Source organism: Pseudorasbora parva, chromosome 24 (assembly GCF_024679245.1).
Source record: "Pseudorasbora parva isolate DD20220531a chromosome 24, ASM2467924v1, whole genome shotgun sequence".
NCBI classification, from domain to species: Eukaryota; Metazoa; Chordata; class Actinopteri; order Cypriniformes; family Gobionidae; genus Pseudorasbora; species Pseudorasbora parva.
Window position 1 is genome coordinate 10,316,828 of NC_090195.1, and position 15,650 is coordinate 10,332,477.

At 34.4% G+C, this 15,650-nt stretch overlaps 2 protein-coding genes across 2 annotated transcripts in view; both read left to right on the forward strand.

Annotated features, from left to right (window-relative positions):
- Window positions 1-536: 536 nt before the first annotated feature.
- On the forward strand, window positions 537-11,232 carry cox4i1l (cytochrome c oxidase subunit 4I1, like). Its single transcript, XM_067435385.1, has 5 exons — window positions 537-686; window positions 2,380-2,473; window positions 3,153-3,314; window positions 4,895-5,026; window positions 10,970-11,232. Exons 2-5 carry the CDS (start codon window positions 2,380-2,382, stop codon window positions 11,101-11,103), a joined length of 522 nt encoding a protein of 173 aa, XP_067291486.1. The 5' UTR covers window positions 537-686; the 3' UTR covers window positions 11,104-11,232.
- Window positions 11,233-12,906: 1,674 nt separating this feature from the next.
- Window positions 12,907-15,650, forward strand: part of bcl2a (BCL2 apoptosis regulator a) — a 63,100-nt gene continuing 60,356 nt past the window's right edge. The window contains exon 1 of the mRNA XM_067435444.1: window positions 12,907-14,173. Coding sequence (XP_067291545.1) covers window positions 13,616-14,173 — 558 coding nt within the window. The 5' untranslated portion in view covers window positions 12,907-13,615. The remainder of the gene's footprint in view (window positions 14,174-15,650) is intronic.

The following is a 15,650-nucleotide window of genomic DNA, read 5'->3' on the forward strand; positions in this document are numbered from 1 at the left end:
ACAGCCCTGGCGTCATTTGGGTTGTCAGTGAAAATGTAGCCGACATCTAAACAAGAAAATGAAACTGCACCTTGCAAAGTTGACTTTGCTTAGCCTAGCCTATATGATGGAATATCATATCGCAAGTTATTTTGGCAAAATCAACATTAAACCAAATTCAAGTTTATTTTGGCTGGAAGTGGGTTACTCAGCCTGCATGACGGTGAAATGACGGCAAACGCTGGAAAATAGCCTAACAATAAAAAGTCGTCAAAAGCATGTTGTATACCGAAACATGCCGGACAAAAGATGTGAATCCTAGTTTAAATAAGTCTCTCTCCAGGAAAAAAAAAGGAAAAAAAGAACATTTAAGGCAGAATCAACCTGTAGCATATGCTGCCTTCACGTGCTATACTACCCAGTTCTGAAAACCTGATTACGAGCTCATCTCATTTAAAACTTTCAATAGCAACAAGGTATTTCCGATCATTTCGATAGCACGTGAAGGCACTGGCAGCGTTCATAAATGGCTCGGTTAGTGCGCGCTCTGTGTCTCTGATGAGCCTGTTCCTGACTCGCGCTCATTGGTCCATTTGGCTGATAGCACCTGACTCAATCCACCCGCTTCCAGTAACTGATCCATTAAACCATATAGACAGAGCACGTACGCAACTTCTTATTGACAAGCTCAGACTTCATATCTCAAGGTAAATTCATGCATTTTTATTTTTATTTTTTTTGAGGACCAAATAGAGTAAAAATATAAAATACTCAATTGTGCTGTTTTGCAAACGTTTTATTCCAGATGTGCTTGTGAGATTACTTAGAGTAAAAAAAAAAGTTCCCCTCGAAAGAGGGTAAAACATCCTATTTCCTTAACTGGGACTACGCAATAGCTAGGCTATATCATAAGGTAATATAGTCTTTATATTAAAATAGGCTACTGCTAAATGGTAATCTACACTTTTGGATAACGCGTAGCCCAAATGTTCCTAAAATATGTCTATTTACAAAATGTTGAACTTGAAGCCTGTTGTGCATACATTATGTGATCAAATTGAATAGCTCATATAAATAGCCTATGAATATCTCAGAGTATATTTGCATTGCAGTATATCACTATAACAATATCTTTCAAACACTGAAAGAATGCGCGCGTGATGATTTTATATTTAGATTTGTATTGTTTCACTTTGCTTGATATTGATGTCACGCCCCCCGTGAAGTAATTTTAGCGGCTGCAGAATATTCCACCACACTACGTGACAGCCAGCACATAGACCAAGTCTCTGACTCTAGCTGATACCTGCGTGTTTATATTTAAAACAAGATATTTGGCAGGTGCATGGATATGAAATGTGATATTTTACAATTATAAGCATATCGCGGCTTCTTTTAATCTCTAATGTATGTTACCCAATGCCATGAGCAACAGCATTGCAAGTTTTTCATTTGCATTAATTAACACTGCAGACGGGTTCTCGCAAAAGCTATTCAAGGTCATTCATTGGCTGTCTCCAGTGTACTGGATACCGTGGGCATCACGAGAGAAGGTTGTCCAGTCAGTCACATATATGTGGTCATTTAGAATGTTCTTTATAGACATCCTAGATCCTACCCTAACTACAATAATACTGGAAATCTGTGAACAGTGAAAAATTAGAGACTTTTAAAAGTGAGTTTTTGGCACATCATGGAAATTAATAAAATCTAAATCTTAAAAAGTCAAGGAAAGGAAATGCCATTAACACCTATACATTGATATTAAAAGTTGAAATATTACTGATCCAAAACATTTAACAAACAGACAGCACATTATGTATTACTTTTACTTTTTATCATTATTATTTTTTTGAACTTTAAAAAACATTTAAAAAATATATATATTTTTTTTAAATCCTGAAAAAAATGTATCGATTTCCACAAAAACATTACGAAGCACAACTATATTCAGCAGGGACAAAAATAAGAAATATTACTTAAGCACCAAATCAGCATATGTGAATGATTTCTGAAGGATCATGTGAGTACTGAGACTGGAGTAATGATGCTGAAAATACAACTGCAATCACAGGAATAAATTAAATAAAAAATGTTAATTGTAAATTGTAATAATATTTCATAATATTACTTTATTACTGTATTTATGATCAAATAAATGCAGCCTGAGTAAGAAATAAAAAAGTATTATCATCCCCAAACTTTTGAATGCATTCCATCAATTTCTGAATGCAATCTCTATAGATGTTATTATATAATATATTGGTTATTATAATATATATATTATTCTAATTACACATTATATATGAAGTGCTAAATGTTTTTTTATAATTATTTTTTTTATATTTTTTTTTACAAATTCAGAAAACTTCTTCCAATTCACGTTACCATTGTTTTTAGATGCTGGCTTCTCGTGCACTAGTGCGGGGTCTGCAGTCTGGAATCTGGAGGAGGGTGTCAACTTCATCTGGCGCCTGGGCTGCACATACTCACGGTGACACCACTATCTATCTGTCTATCTATCTATCTATCTATCTATCTATCTATCTATCTATCTATCTATCTATCTATCTATCTATCTATCTATCTATCTATCTATCTATCTATCTATCTATCTATCTATCTATCTGTCTGTCTGTCTGTCTGTCTGTCTGTCTGTCTGTCTGTCTGTCTGTCTGTCTGTCTGTCTGTCTGTCTGTCTGTCTGTCTGTCTGTCTGTCTGTCTGTCTGTCTGTCTGTCTGTCTGTCTGTCTGTCTGTCTGTCTGTCTGTCTGTCTGTCTACAAACAAAATTATAAACGCAACACTTTTGTCCCCCCCCCAATTTTTCATTAGCTGAACTCAAAGATCTAAGACTTTTTATATGTACACAAAAGGCCTGTGTTAGTGAGCACTTCTCTTTTGTAGAGATAATCCATCCACCTCACAGGTGTGGCATATTAAGATGAGGATTAGACAGCTTGATTTTATTCTTGGACAGGTGTGCCATTTGCCTCACGTAGTGCCTTACGCCATCGCAGAGAGATGGGCAGGCCGTGGAATGTTGGTCTACTCCTCTTCAATGTCTGTGGCATTGCGCTGTGTGATAAAACGGCACACGTTAGAGTTGAATCTAATCTAACACATCTATCTATGGTCCTTTGACTATTCTTGTTCTTGTGTATTTCTCCTCAGATGTTGATATGATTGATTGCTCCGTTCCTCAGTACAACAACCGTCTGGACACTCCATTGCCAGATGTTCCATTTGTCCGAAATCTGAGTGCCGAACAGAAGAAACTCAAAGAGAAAGAGAAGGGACCGTGGACCCAGCTCACCAAGGAGGAAAAACTAGCCAGTAAATCTGTTACATAAGGCTTACTTTTGGCTTTTTTTCATCTACCGCTTAAGACAAATGGAGGTTAGACTTTGAACCTGGGTGTGGAGGAAACTGTTACTGTACTCCCTCAGAGGGATCTCGAGAGAACACGTTTGTCTTTACAACAAAAATACTCATATGCTGTCTTCAGCATTTTTACTGTAAGTTTGTTAGGGTTCAGGTTAGGGTAAGGAAAATATTATATCATTCAAATATTTGGGGTCAATATTATGTTTTTTTTTTTTAAATAAATAATACTTTTATTTCACACAGTAAATCTATCAAAAGCAACAGTAAAGATGTTTTGTTATAAAAACTATTAAATAAATGCTTATCCAAATATATAATAAATATAATAATAAATATAACGGGTTTTAAGATTGATAATAATAATACTTTTATTATTGTAAAGTATGGTATTTCAAAATAGTGTATTAGAATGATTTCTAAAGTCTCATGCAACACTGAAGACTAGAGTACTGCCAACACAGGGATAAACTACATTTTTAAAATATATTGAAATATTACAGTATATATATATATATATATATATATATATATATATATATATATATATATATATATATATATATATATATATATATACACACACACACATGCATGTATATATTTAAGACATTCTTTTTATATTTAAATATAAAATATTTATGTTTATAAATAAGATAAGATTTATTTATATATATATATATATATATATATATATATATATATATATATATATATATATATATATATATATATATATATATATATATATATATATATATATATATATATATATATAAAAAATTATACACAGTACACACACATATGTATTATATATCATTTATGTGATTAATCGATTATCCAGCACTTGTTTGTATGTATTTTACTGTTTTTTTAATCAACTAAATGTAAAGTGAGCACTTCTTTCAAAAACATTTTAAAAATCTCCAAACCTTTGAACAATAGAGGATATTATTATTATTTGATATTTAATTAATATTATCATATATATTTTAAAAGTGTTATATCCCATTTTATTATACTGTATTTTCTTCTATTACCTTTTACACACACACACACACACACACACACACACACACACACACACACACACACACACACACACACACACACACACACACACACACACACACACACACACACACACACACACACACACACACACACAACACAAACACACACACACACACACACACACACACACACACACACACACACACACACACACACACACACACAAATTGTAATGTATAATAGATTATTTTTTACCTGGGTAAAATCCCTTACGGCTAAATTATTAATATAGTAAATGGGTCATGGATCTTGGGAATTATAATGATAATTCCAGATATGCTAATGACACTCATTTAGCCTCAGGTATAAAACGTTCTTTGCCACCAGATGGCAGCATTGTCTAGTTGTCAAGCTGAGTTGAATGATGGCAAACCACCTTGACCTCCAAATGTGCATGGAAGCAGGGCAAACTAAATCCAGCTATTAAGATTCAGTCTGTGGTGTCTCTTTCTTTGCAGTATACAGACTCACACATGAGCTGTCGTTTCCAGAGATGAGGAAAGGCTCCAGGGAGTGGATGACTGTCCTTGGGGGCATGTTCTTCTTTCTTGGCTTTACAGGGCTGGTGGTCTGGTGGCAGCGTGTCTATGGTGGGTTTGAGTATGAATATATCCATCATCGAGCCTAAATCAGAGCTTTTCAAACTTTCAGATGTCATAGACCCCCAACATGAACATCCTCATGTGAGGGACACACATCCTTAAATTTAAAAGACATCCGTCTTTTATAAACACTCTAAAAAAAGATTATATTATTTATCATTAATTTCCATTAAGTTATTTTATTATATCTTCTATTCACTATAAATGTATCATTTTTTGTTTATTTAAATCATTTTTTAAATAAATAATAAATAATAATTTTTAAGATAATTTATATTAATCATATTTTTATTAACTTTTTTTAATCTAATTTATTTATTTCAATTCGATTTTTTACATGGTTATATGTTAATATAACATTTAATCACTTATTTATTTATTTATTTATTGTAATATATATATATATATATATATATATATATATATATATATATATATATATATATATATATATTAACATATATATTTATTTTCATTGTAACATTTTATGGTAATTTAACATTGAATTATTAATTTATTTTATCTAGTTTCTTTGTTATAATAATTTATTTATTTTAATCGTGTTCATTTATTTACATTTTTCTTCACCTGTCACTTGCGGCCCCCTAGGGGTCAGTTTGAAAACTCCTGGTCTAAATGACACTTAAAGTCACCATGAAATCAATATTGACAGTTCTTTTTTAACGGAATATAGCAGTACATGCACTAAAAAAAAAAAAAGGTCTATGTACCTTCATAATATTTAATCAAAATAACTTCCACTCCCTCGCAACAACTCTTCGCAACTTCTTTTCATGCTGACTTTAACGGTTTTTGATTGCCAGATTATGGCGGGAAAGCTTTAAATGCTTGAATTTCAGGCATTTCATCATTGCTGATATGCTCTGTTGCTTTGATGCTGAGATCCGGGTGGATTTAATTGTGTTGATGATTTATTTATTCATCCGATTTAAAGTTAGAGACAGTCATCGAATCCATAATCAACATAACCTATTGGCTTCTGCTAAACCTCGCTTAGCGTTCCCTGCCAGTGATTTCCACTTGGATTTTGTTCTTTGCGCCTTTTCACTTTTATCCCTCACCTCTAATGTGACCATCAGATAGATCTCAGAGTACAGATCGCTCTAATTTCACATGTCAGATGGAGGAATCGGCTCTGTCTTTTTTACCTGCAGCACACACTCTCGCTGCATCCCCTCGGCTGAAATAATTGGACTGGGTTGTGTTTTGCAGTCAGCGGTTTAAAGGAGCAGAAAAGAGGGGAAAGATTTACGTGTGTGAGCCCCGGCTTCACTTCAGGAATCCCTTTAGACCCAGCTGAACTTCTTCACAAATGATAAGAAGATTTCTAAGGCTGTGTGTCTAAGACGGATGGAAAACAGTTGACATGTTTAAAACAGAATGAGTGTGTATTGTGTGTGTGGTCGTGGGAGTGTGTGCGTGTTAGTGTGTGAGTGAGTTCTTGTCGGAAGCAGACGAGTCTCCTCCATCTTAGTCTCAGACGCCCCAGTTCTTTGAGGAAGGAAGTCTAAGTCTACATTACCTCAGGAGAGATACAGTAGAGGAATATAATGCAAGAGGGGAAGAAAACAGAGAAACTGTGAGAACAAAAGTTTGGTAAGGATCCTTGGAGGGGAGGGGGGAGAAGTAGGAGTGTATCCGCGTCAAAGCGAGAAAGGTAGAAGTCCAAAAGTCAGTTGTCGGTTGAGCGCTGGGTATTTCCCACATTGTCTGGCTCATGTTGTGACTTGAACAATGCTTTAGGGCACTGCTCTTCGAACTCATTAGGGCCGTGTATTAAAATTTGACTGAGGTTGACTTTAGCAATTGTCAGGATTTAAAGAGGAGATGAATGTGGACTCCTTTTTTTGGAGACCCACCTGGGATACAGTCACGCCGCAGGTTCTTGCAGGAATCTCTGCCTCACGACCACCTAAAAATCGAACAGGATTCTCTTCACATTCCTTAGAGCAGGTGCACTGACTCCACCTAGCGAAGAAATCTATTTTTCATAATCTTTTTGATGTGTTCATGCAGAAACTATAACGTCTGCCTTGAGGGTTTTCAAAAGGGGAGGATGCCCTTGGAAAAAATGACAAAATATAAACCAGATATACAGTCTGAGTCCACACTGAAATGCTGGGATTCAAAATTTAAACCTGACAGCAACCTAATAATATAAGAAGACCTGAACAAAGTCTGCACGAATCAGATGATTTTTGTGATGTAAAAATGAAAAAAAAACCCTGATAAATTACATAAGAAGTTTTGCAGTGGTGCTGAAAAACAAAGTGACATTTCAGGGAAAAATATGAAAATATACAGATATTACAAATACAGTATAAAATGTAAGTAAAATAAAATAAATGTAAAAAAAAAATAGTACAATTAGAATATATAAATTATATCAAATTTATGTTGTTATTCTGATGATAAAAACTATAAAATAATACAAATTAATAATTTAAATATTTACATATTAATATTTGTATATATTTATATATAATATAGTGCAGTCAAATCAATGAATCACTATTAATCGCATCCAAAAGTTTGTGTTTACATTATATGTTTGTGTGTGTGCTGTGTATAATTTATATGTGCATAAATACACACATACATGTATATACGATATATATATATATATATATATATATATATATATATATATATATATATATATATATATATATATATATATATATATATATATATATATATATAGTATATACATGCAAATATTTCTAAAATATATGCACAAAGGAGTGTGTATTTGTAATTATACAGGACAGACATTATGTAAACACAAACGTTTATTTTGGAAGCGATTAATCGTTTGACAGCACTAAAAATATCTGTATATTTAATTTAAATAAAGTGAAACTTAAAAAAAAAGTTATATTTTATATAAAAAATAAAAAATAAATAATAATAATAATTATATATATATATTTATGTTGTTATTCTGATGATAAAAACTATAAAATAATACAAATTAATAATTTAAATATTTACATATTAATATTTGTATATATTTATATATAATATAGTGCAGTCAAATCAATGAATCACTATTAATCGCATCCAAAAGTTTGTGTTTACATTATATGTTTGTGTGTGTGCTGTGTATAATTTATATGTGCATAAATACACACATACATGTATATACGATATATATATATATATATATATATATATATATATATATATATATATATATATATATATATATATATATATATATATATATATATATATATATATATAGTATATACATGCAAATATTTCTAAAATATATGCACAAAGGAGTGTGTATTTGTAATTATACAGGACAGACATTATGTAAACACAAACGTTTATTTTGGAAGCGATTAATCGTTTGACAGCACTAAAAATATCTGTATATTTAATTTAAATAAAGTGAAACTTAAAAAAAAAGTTATATTTTATATAAAAAATAAAAAATAAATAATAATAATAATTATATATATATATATATATATATATATATATATATATATATATATATATATATATATATATATATATATATATATATATATATATATATATATATACTTTTTTTTTTTTACTTTTTTAGCGTTTTGACTGTACTAGTTTTCAATGCATCATTCTTATGATTTAGTTATAAAATAATATAAGCTCCACCACTGCAACCTTTTTTTGACCGAGTGTATTTGCATATTTATTAGCTACATTTTTACATGAACCAGGTCTGTGATATTAGCAGATGTGTTTGTGCATGGTGTGCAGACACATTTGTTTTCTCTAATTTGTTTATTTTTTTGCCTGCCGCTCTTCGCCTGGAGGAGAAACCCCAGCAGAAGAGTCTGAGGTGGCAGGTGCTGCCCTCAGTTAGGACACTTAACTGCTGACTGTCTGGGTTTTTTTTTCTGCTGACAGGTCTACAATTCAACTTACAAGGGGAAAATACAAGGGGATTTCCCACTTTTCACTTTTTTAATTAATGATTTACCAGTGCTTTATCTTAAGCCTTTTGAACTGTTACGTTCTATGTTTTGTTTGGTTATTCTGTAAAAGAAATGATTGGATAAATAATACATCGGAAGGGCATTTCTGAATCGTTTGTTTTTTTACAAACTAATTGAAATTGTTTGTGTTGTCGAGATAGCTTCACTTGTTTTTCTTAGTTTTATATATATATATATATATATATATATATATATATATATATATATATATATATATATATATATATATATATATATATATATATATATATATAACAAAGAAAAACAAGTTGTTTATCCAAATATGATAATTCTGTCACATTTACTCATGTTCTTGAATGTAATAATACCAATCAGGCATAACATTATGACACTGACAGGTGAATTGAATAACACTGATTATCTCTTCATCATGGCCCCGTTAGTGGGTGGGATATATTAGGCAGCAAGTTAACATTTTGTCCTCAAAGTTGATGTTTTAGAAGCAGAAAAAACAGGCAAGCATAAGGATTTGAACGAGTTTGACAAGGGCCAAAATGTGATGGCTAGAACACAAGTCTAAGTGGTCCAAGGAACAAACAGTTGTGAACCGGTGACAGGGTCATGGGTGGCCAAGGCTCATTGATGCACGTGGGGAGTGAAGGCTGGCCCGTGTGGTCTGATCAAACTGATGAGCTACTGTAGCTCAAATTGCTCAAGAAGTGAATGCTGGTTCTGATAAAAAGGTGTCAGAATACACAGTGCATCACAGTTTGTTGCGCATGGGGCTGCATGGTCACCCTGACTGGTCTGCGGGCTATGCTGATTCCTGTCCACTGTAAAAAGCCACACCAGTGGTCACATGAGCATCAGAACTGGACCACGGAGCAATTGAAGAAGGTCGCCTGAATCATGTTTTCTTTTACATCACGTGGATGGACGGGTTTGTGTGTGTTGCTTACCTAGGAAACACATGGCCCCAGAATGCGATATGGGAAGAAGGCCAGCTGGTGTGATGCTTTGGGCAATGTTCTGCTGGGAAACCTTGGGTCCTGCCATCCATGCAGATGTTACATTGCACGCACCACCTACCTAAGCATTGTTGCAGACCATGTATATCCTTTCATGGAAGGGTATTTTCTGATGGCCATGGTCTCAACAGGATAATGCTCCTGCCACAAAGCAAAAATGGTTCAGGAATGGTTTAAGGAGCACAACAACGAGTTTGAGGTGTTGTCTTGGCCTCCAAATTCCCCAGATCTCAATCGAGCATCTGTGGGATGTGCTGAACAAACAAGTCCGATCCATGGAGGCCCAAACTCGCAACTTACAGGACTTAAAAGGATCTGCTGCTAACATCTTGGCGCCAGATACCACAGCACTTCATCATGGGTCTCGTGAAGTCCATGTCTCAATGGGTCACGGCTGTTTTGGCAGCGAAAGGGGGACCAACACAATATCAAGAAGGTGGTCATAATGTTATGCCTGATCGGTGTATATACATGCACATGTGTGTATTTATATATACATAATAACTATACACAATACACACACATGTATTATGTAAACACAAACTTCTCTTTTGAATGTGATTAATCGCAATTTATACATATTTTTTTAATAAAGTGACATTTCAGAGAAAAATAAGAAAATATTCAAATTTGATGTTATGCTGGTAATTAAAAAGACTAGCCAATACAAATGATTAAAATTAAGGATTTTTGAACAGTTTTTAAACTTGACTGTATACATCATACTTATGACTTAATTATAAAAATATAAATGCAAATTGAAATTGTTTATGTTGTTGATAGCTTATTGTTATGATAATAGTTAACAAAAAAGCTTTAAATTCATTTTCGAAACCGAGTAGGCTAAATATGACAGAATTATCATATTTGCATAAACAACTTGTATTTAACCTAGAATGTCACCCATTTAGTTTTTCTCTGTTTCGCAGTGTATGGTGATGTTCCTCACACTTTGTCTCAAGAGTGGGTCGACAAACAGACGCAGAGGATGATAGATATGAGAGTGAACCCCGTCCACGGATTCTCTAATAAGTGGGACTATGAAAAGAAACAGTGGAAATAAACGCATTCAGATGTAATAACTGAGAATGTATCCGGTTCGCATTAATGAGACGTTCCAAACTCAAAAATGCTGTGCAGCTGGCAGCCTTAAAAATATACCTGTGAATCCAAATAAATGCACTGAATTAAACTCAGAGTGTTCTGGCGTTGTACTGTTTGTACTGAGAACAAAGCATGTGTATTTGAACCTGATACCTGACTACCGTATAATTTATATGTCTTAGCATGATTGGCTGGGGCACATGGTGTGAGAGAGCGTGTTATTGGCTGAGGAGTTAATCCAGTCACTTTTCAAGTGCCTAAAATGACTTTTTATAAGTGTGCTGTGCATATATTATGTGTTTTATTTATTCTATTTTACACATATTTGCATTGTTTTGCCACAGCCATACAAATAGTTCTGTATGACAAATTCATTATAGAAGTATACAAATATTTAATTTTGTAGTTCCATCCACAGAATAGTATTAGATGAATCCACAATGCTGTCACTGCACAGTAAACCAGAATAAGTTGGAAAAGCTTAAATAAATTGAGGCAATTAGTTGCTTCAATTTAAGTTAAAGGGATAGTTAACCCAAAAATGAAAATTGTCTGATGATTTACTCACCCATTCTAGGTGAAGTCGTGAATATTAAAAATTCTACTGGTTTTCCCAAGCTTTATAATAACAGTGAATGCTGGGAAATAGAAATCCCAGCCAAGTTTTGGTTAAAATTAAGTTGGTCTAAAAAACAAAACAAAAAAACAAGTTCATAAAATTCAAAACAATGAAAAAATTCTGATTACGTAAAAGAAAGTTCTAAATACTCATAAAAGTTAATTTGTTTGAACTAATTTGTTTAATTTGAGTTGGCTCTTCTCAAACAAATTAATTATTTTTGAGCGTTGGGGTTTACACTGCTCATATAGGTTTGAACAATATCCACTAGTCAGTTTAACATTCAAAGTAGAACGTCTGGCTGTTCATAAATGATTGTGCCAGATTATCAAATGGCTAGTTTAATTAGTGCCCTATCTATCTATCTATCTATCTATCTATCTATCTATCTATCTATCTATCTATCTATCTATCTATCTATCTATCTATCTATCTATCTATCTATCTATCTATCTATCTATCTATCTATCTATCTATCTATCTATCTATCTATCTATCTATCTATCTATCTATCTATCTATCTATCAAGTTTGAGACATATTGCACTGGAAAAACACAAAAAACAGACAACAGTTCAACAGACAAAATGTGTTATGACGCTTATATTTCCCCTAATGAAACAAAAATGTGAGAAGCTTAAAAGACATGCCTGAAGTATAGAGTCCTGTGGGAATAATGAGAAGAAGAAAGAAGCTTTGACAAAGCTGAAAGGAATGAAAAGAAGCGCACTTCAAACACAAACTCAGACACTGTAAATACTCTGATTCTGGAGAGTCATAGATTATCAATCTGTTGGTCTGTCTATCTATGCATATTTATAGTCTATATAAGTTTGAGACACATTGACTGAAAAACAAAACACTGAATTCGAAAGACACAATGTGTTACGAAGCTTAGTTCCCTTAAATAAAATGTATTTGTCAAAATGTGAGATGCTTGTATAGGCTATTTAAAGACATGCCTGAAGTATGGAGTCCTGAGGGAATAACGAAAAGAAGCTTTGACAAAGCTGAAAGGAATGAAAAGAAGTGCACTTCAAACACAAACTGAGACTCCATTAATGCTCTACCTACATCTGGAGAATCGTAGTACTACTACGCCAAAAGAAATGAATGGTGTGACGTAGCTAAGCTAGAGGAAGTGCCGTCCCCTTTAGGACGACAATCTTCAAAGAGTATTCAGTTTCAACAACAGTCCTAGCGTTGCTTCAATGAACGCGCCTCTCGATGTCATTCGTTGGCGGTGACAGAGCACGCTTAATTTCGGGACGATCCGTGCCGCGCGTTGGAAAAACTGCATCTTGCCAAGAGCGTGGAAATATACTTGTACATTTTACATAGAGCAAAAGTGCTTCTTCGTGCGCTTACTTGGTTGCTATTTTCTCTTCCGTCTTTTCTCTGGGACCTCAAATGTCAGTGGAATAATTTGAAATAGCTACAGCGTTTGCTTTAACTCTCTTCTTCGGTCTCGTAACGTCAACGAAGTCGCGTTTTTTCGCTATTGGCTGGAGGTTCACCGGAATATAAACGCGGTGAGTCTGAGCTGTGAAGGGGCATTCCTCGCGCCGCGCAAGGATTGACCGGGGGAGCTGCAGCAGCAACGACCAATCTACCCATCATCGGCGCGCGCTGGACATGCAGGTTTGCAGACCGTAAATAAAGTTATAATAACCAATGAATGTGATACTCAGTCATACTATTTTCCTTTCAATGAGAGAAATCAAAACAACGCGATGTGAATTTGAATTTTCTCTGAGCCTTTCTCTGTGAGAGACTTCGCTGCCGTTATACGATGCACTTCGAATAACCGACTCTTCACTGCTCGCGCGCGTTTTTTATCCTGTTTAATAACTATGGCTGACGAAATTCGCTACGACAATCGGAATATTGTGGAGAAATACCTCAATCACAAACTTTTAAAGAGGGGATATGTATGGAAACTTCCATCATCTGGGGAAGAAGATGACACCTTCAATAAAGGAGTAGAGGACCCCTCTCCAAACTCTGACAGGCGGAGGCTTCAGGCTCCCTCAGCCGGCGGGGGTAACAACTCTGAATGCCTGATAGCCCACCGGCTCACCCGTTCAGACCCTCATTTAAGGCTCTACCGGGTGTTACGCGAGGCTGGAGACGAGATTGAAAGGATATACCAGCGTGAATTTGAGGAGATGTCACACCAGATGATATTTAGCCCCAATGCAGCGCAACGCAGCTTCTTAACCGTCGCTGAAGAGCTCTTTAAAGACGAAGTGAACTGGGGGCGTATCGTGGCTTTCTTCGAGTTTGGTGGGACCATGTGTGTGGAGAGCGTCAACCGGGAGATGGCGTCCCAGGTAGATAGTATTGCACACTGGATGACAGACTACCTGAATGGACCACTGGAAAACTGGATCGAGGAAAATGGAGGTTGGGTAAGTTTATGGTCAAATGTTCGTGACCTTTGCCCAGTCATTCATTATTTCATCTCTGCAGCTGGAGCTTAAAAATCATGATAACACCGTCTTATTAAACAGCAAAGACCCATGCAATGTTATTTATTCTTACCTGTTAGCAATAAAAGTATTATTACTTGGTTTGATTCCAGTAAGGAAGGTCACAGCTGATTGTTAAAGAACCTATAACATCAAGATTCAAGTTTGTGTGCCTTTTTGATGTGTGGCCTCTTTATACAAGACTGCCAAAACTGGAAAATATACAGATAAAAGATATTGATGATTTATGCAACACATTTGTGTCCAATCAAATTCTCTGCAGTAAGAGAAAATCTTTCCTCCAATATCACCTGCACTTAGCAATTCAAATATGTGACTCTAGAAATAATAGATAAGATCTTATATCTATAAGATCTAACATTTCTAGATTATTAATATCTAATCATCTAAATATCTAATATCTATTAGATATTTAAATATGTCTCGTCTAAACTTCCTGTTTCAGTAGGAAGTATGTTGTCACTAGGGGGAAAAAAACTGCACAATAGTAAAATGGTTCATAGGGTCTTTATGGCATGCAAGTTAGTACGACTTTATCATAGTTTCATGCTATAAGGCAATGAAATGAGTTTAACGTTGTGTCTGCACTCTGCAGTGATATTTATTTTAGTAGTATGGTTTAGTTATTTGAGTTGTACTGGTTTGAGTTTAGTCAGCTTGGTTTTTGACAGTTCAATCAAGGTGAAAGTGACACTTGAATAATTGTAAGCCACGCCTCTTATGTCCTGTAAAAAGGTTTAGTAGGCATGTTTCTCAAGGACATGTGACTTTGTTGCATGATAGGTCATATGAATTCTTAATGATTGTTTGGTTGTAACTAATTCAAGCACAGGTGGAATTTTCCTTTAGATCAAATGAAACACTTTAAGATAGATGGATGTATTTTTTTAAAGTGACAAAAAAGATGTTTTTGCTCAAGGTGAAGCCTCAGAGGGTTCATGCTGTGATTTACCAGTGAGACATAACATATTATTTTCTGTGCCTGACTTGAAAACATCTAGGTAGGGTTGTAGCAGCTACTTGTAAGCCTCATATCCATTTGCACTATATGTTTTTAAATACTTATATAATCAAATTGTAGTATAATTATGATAATAGCTATAACTAATTTCTATTATATATATAATATAATCAGGGATGGAAATTAGCACCCGCCACCAGCCAAATGCGGGTGATTTTGCGTTGTGGCGGGTAAACTCGCTTCACCTACCGGCCACCGTGGCGGGTAAATAAAAATAGCATACTGTTTCCCCTCTTTATAAACTGTGTTCAGTGAATGCGAGTGCGGCCGCACATAATGTATGTCCGAATATGACCAGTCGTTTTCGCCGTCATTACCCGGATGTAGTGCCAGAAGACGCGAATAATAACCATAATAACTCGCACGCACTGAGAG

Excerpts from the sequence above, each read along its gene's own strand:
- cox4i1l (XM_067435385.1), top strand. The coding sequence starts at position 2,380 with ATGCTGGCTTCTCGTGCACTAGTGCGGGGTCTGCAGTCTGGAATCTGG. Across the intron at positions 2,474-3,152 it reads CTGGGCTGCACATACTCACG|ATGTTGATATGATTGATTGC; the intron begins GTGACACCACTA and ends ATTTCTCCTCAG. Across the intron at positions 5,027-10,969 it reads CTGGTGGCAGCGTGTCTATG|TGTATGGTGATGTTCCTCAC; the intron begins GTGGGTTTGAGT and ends TCTGTTTCGCAG.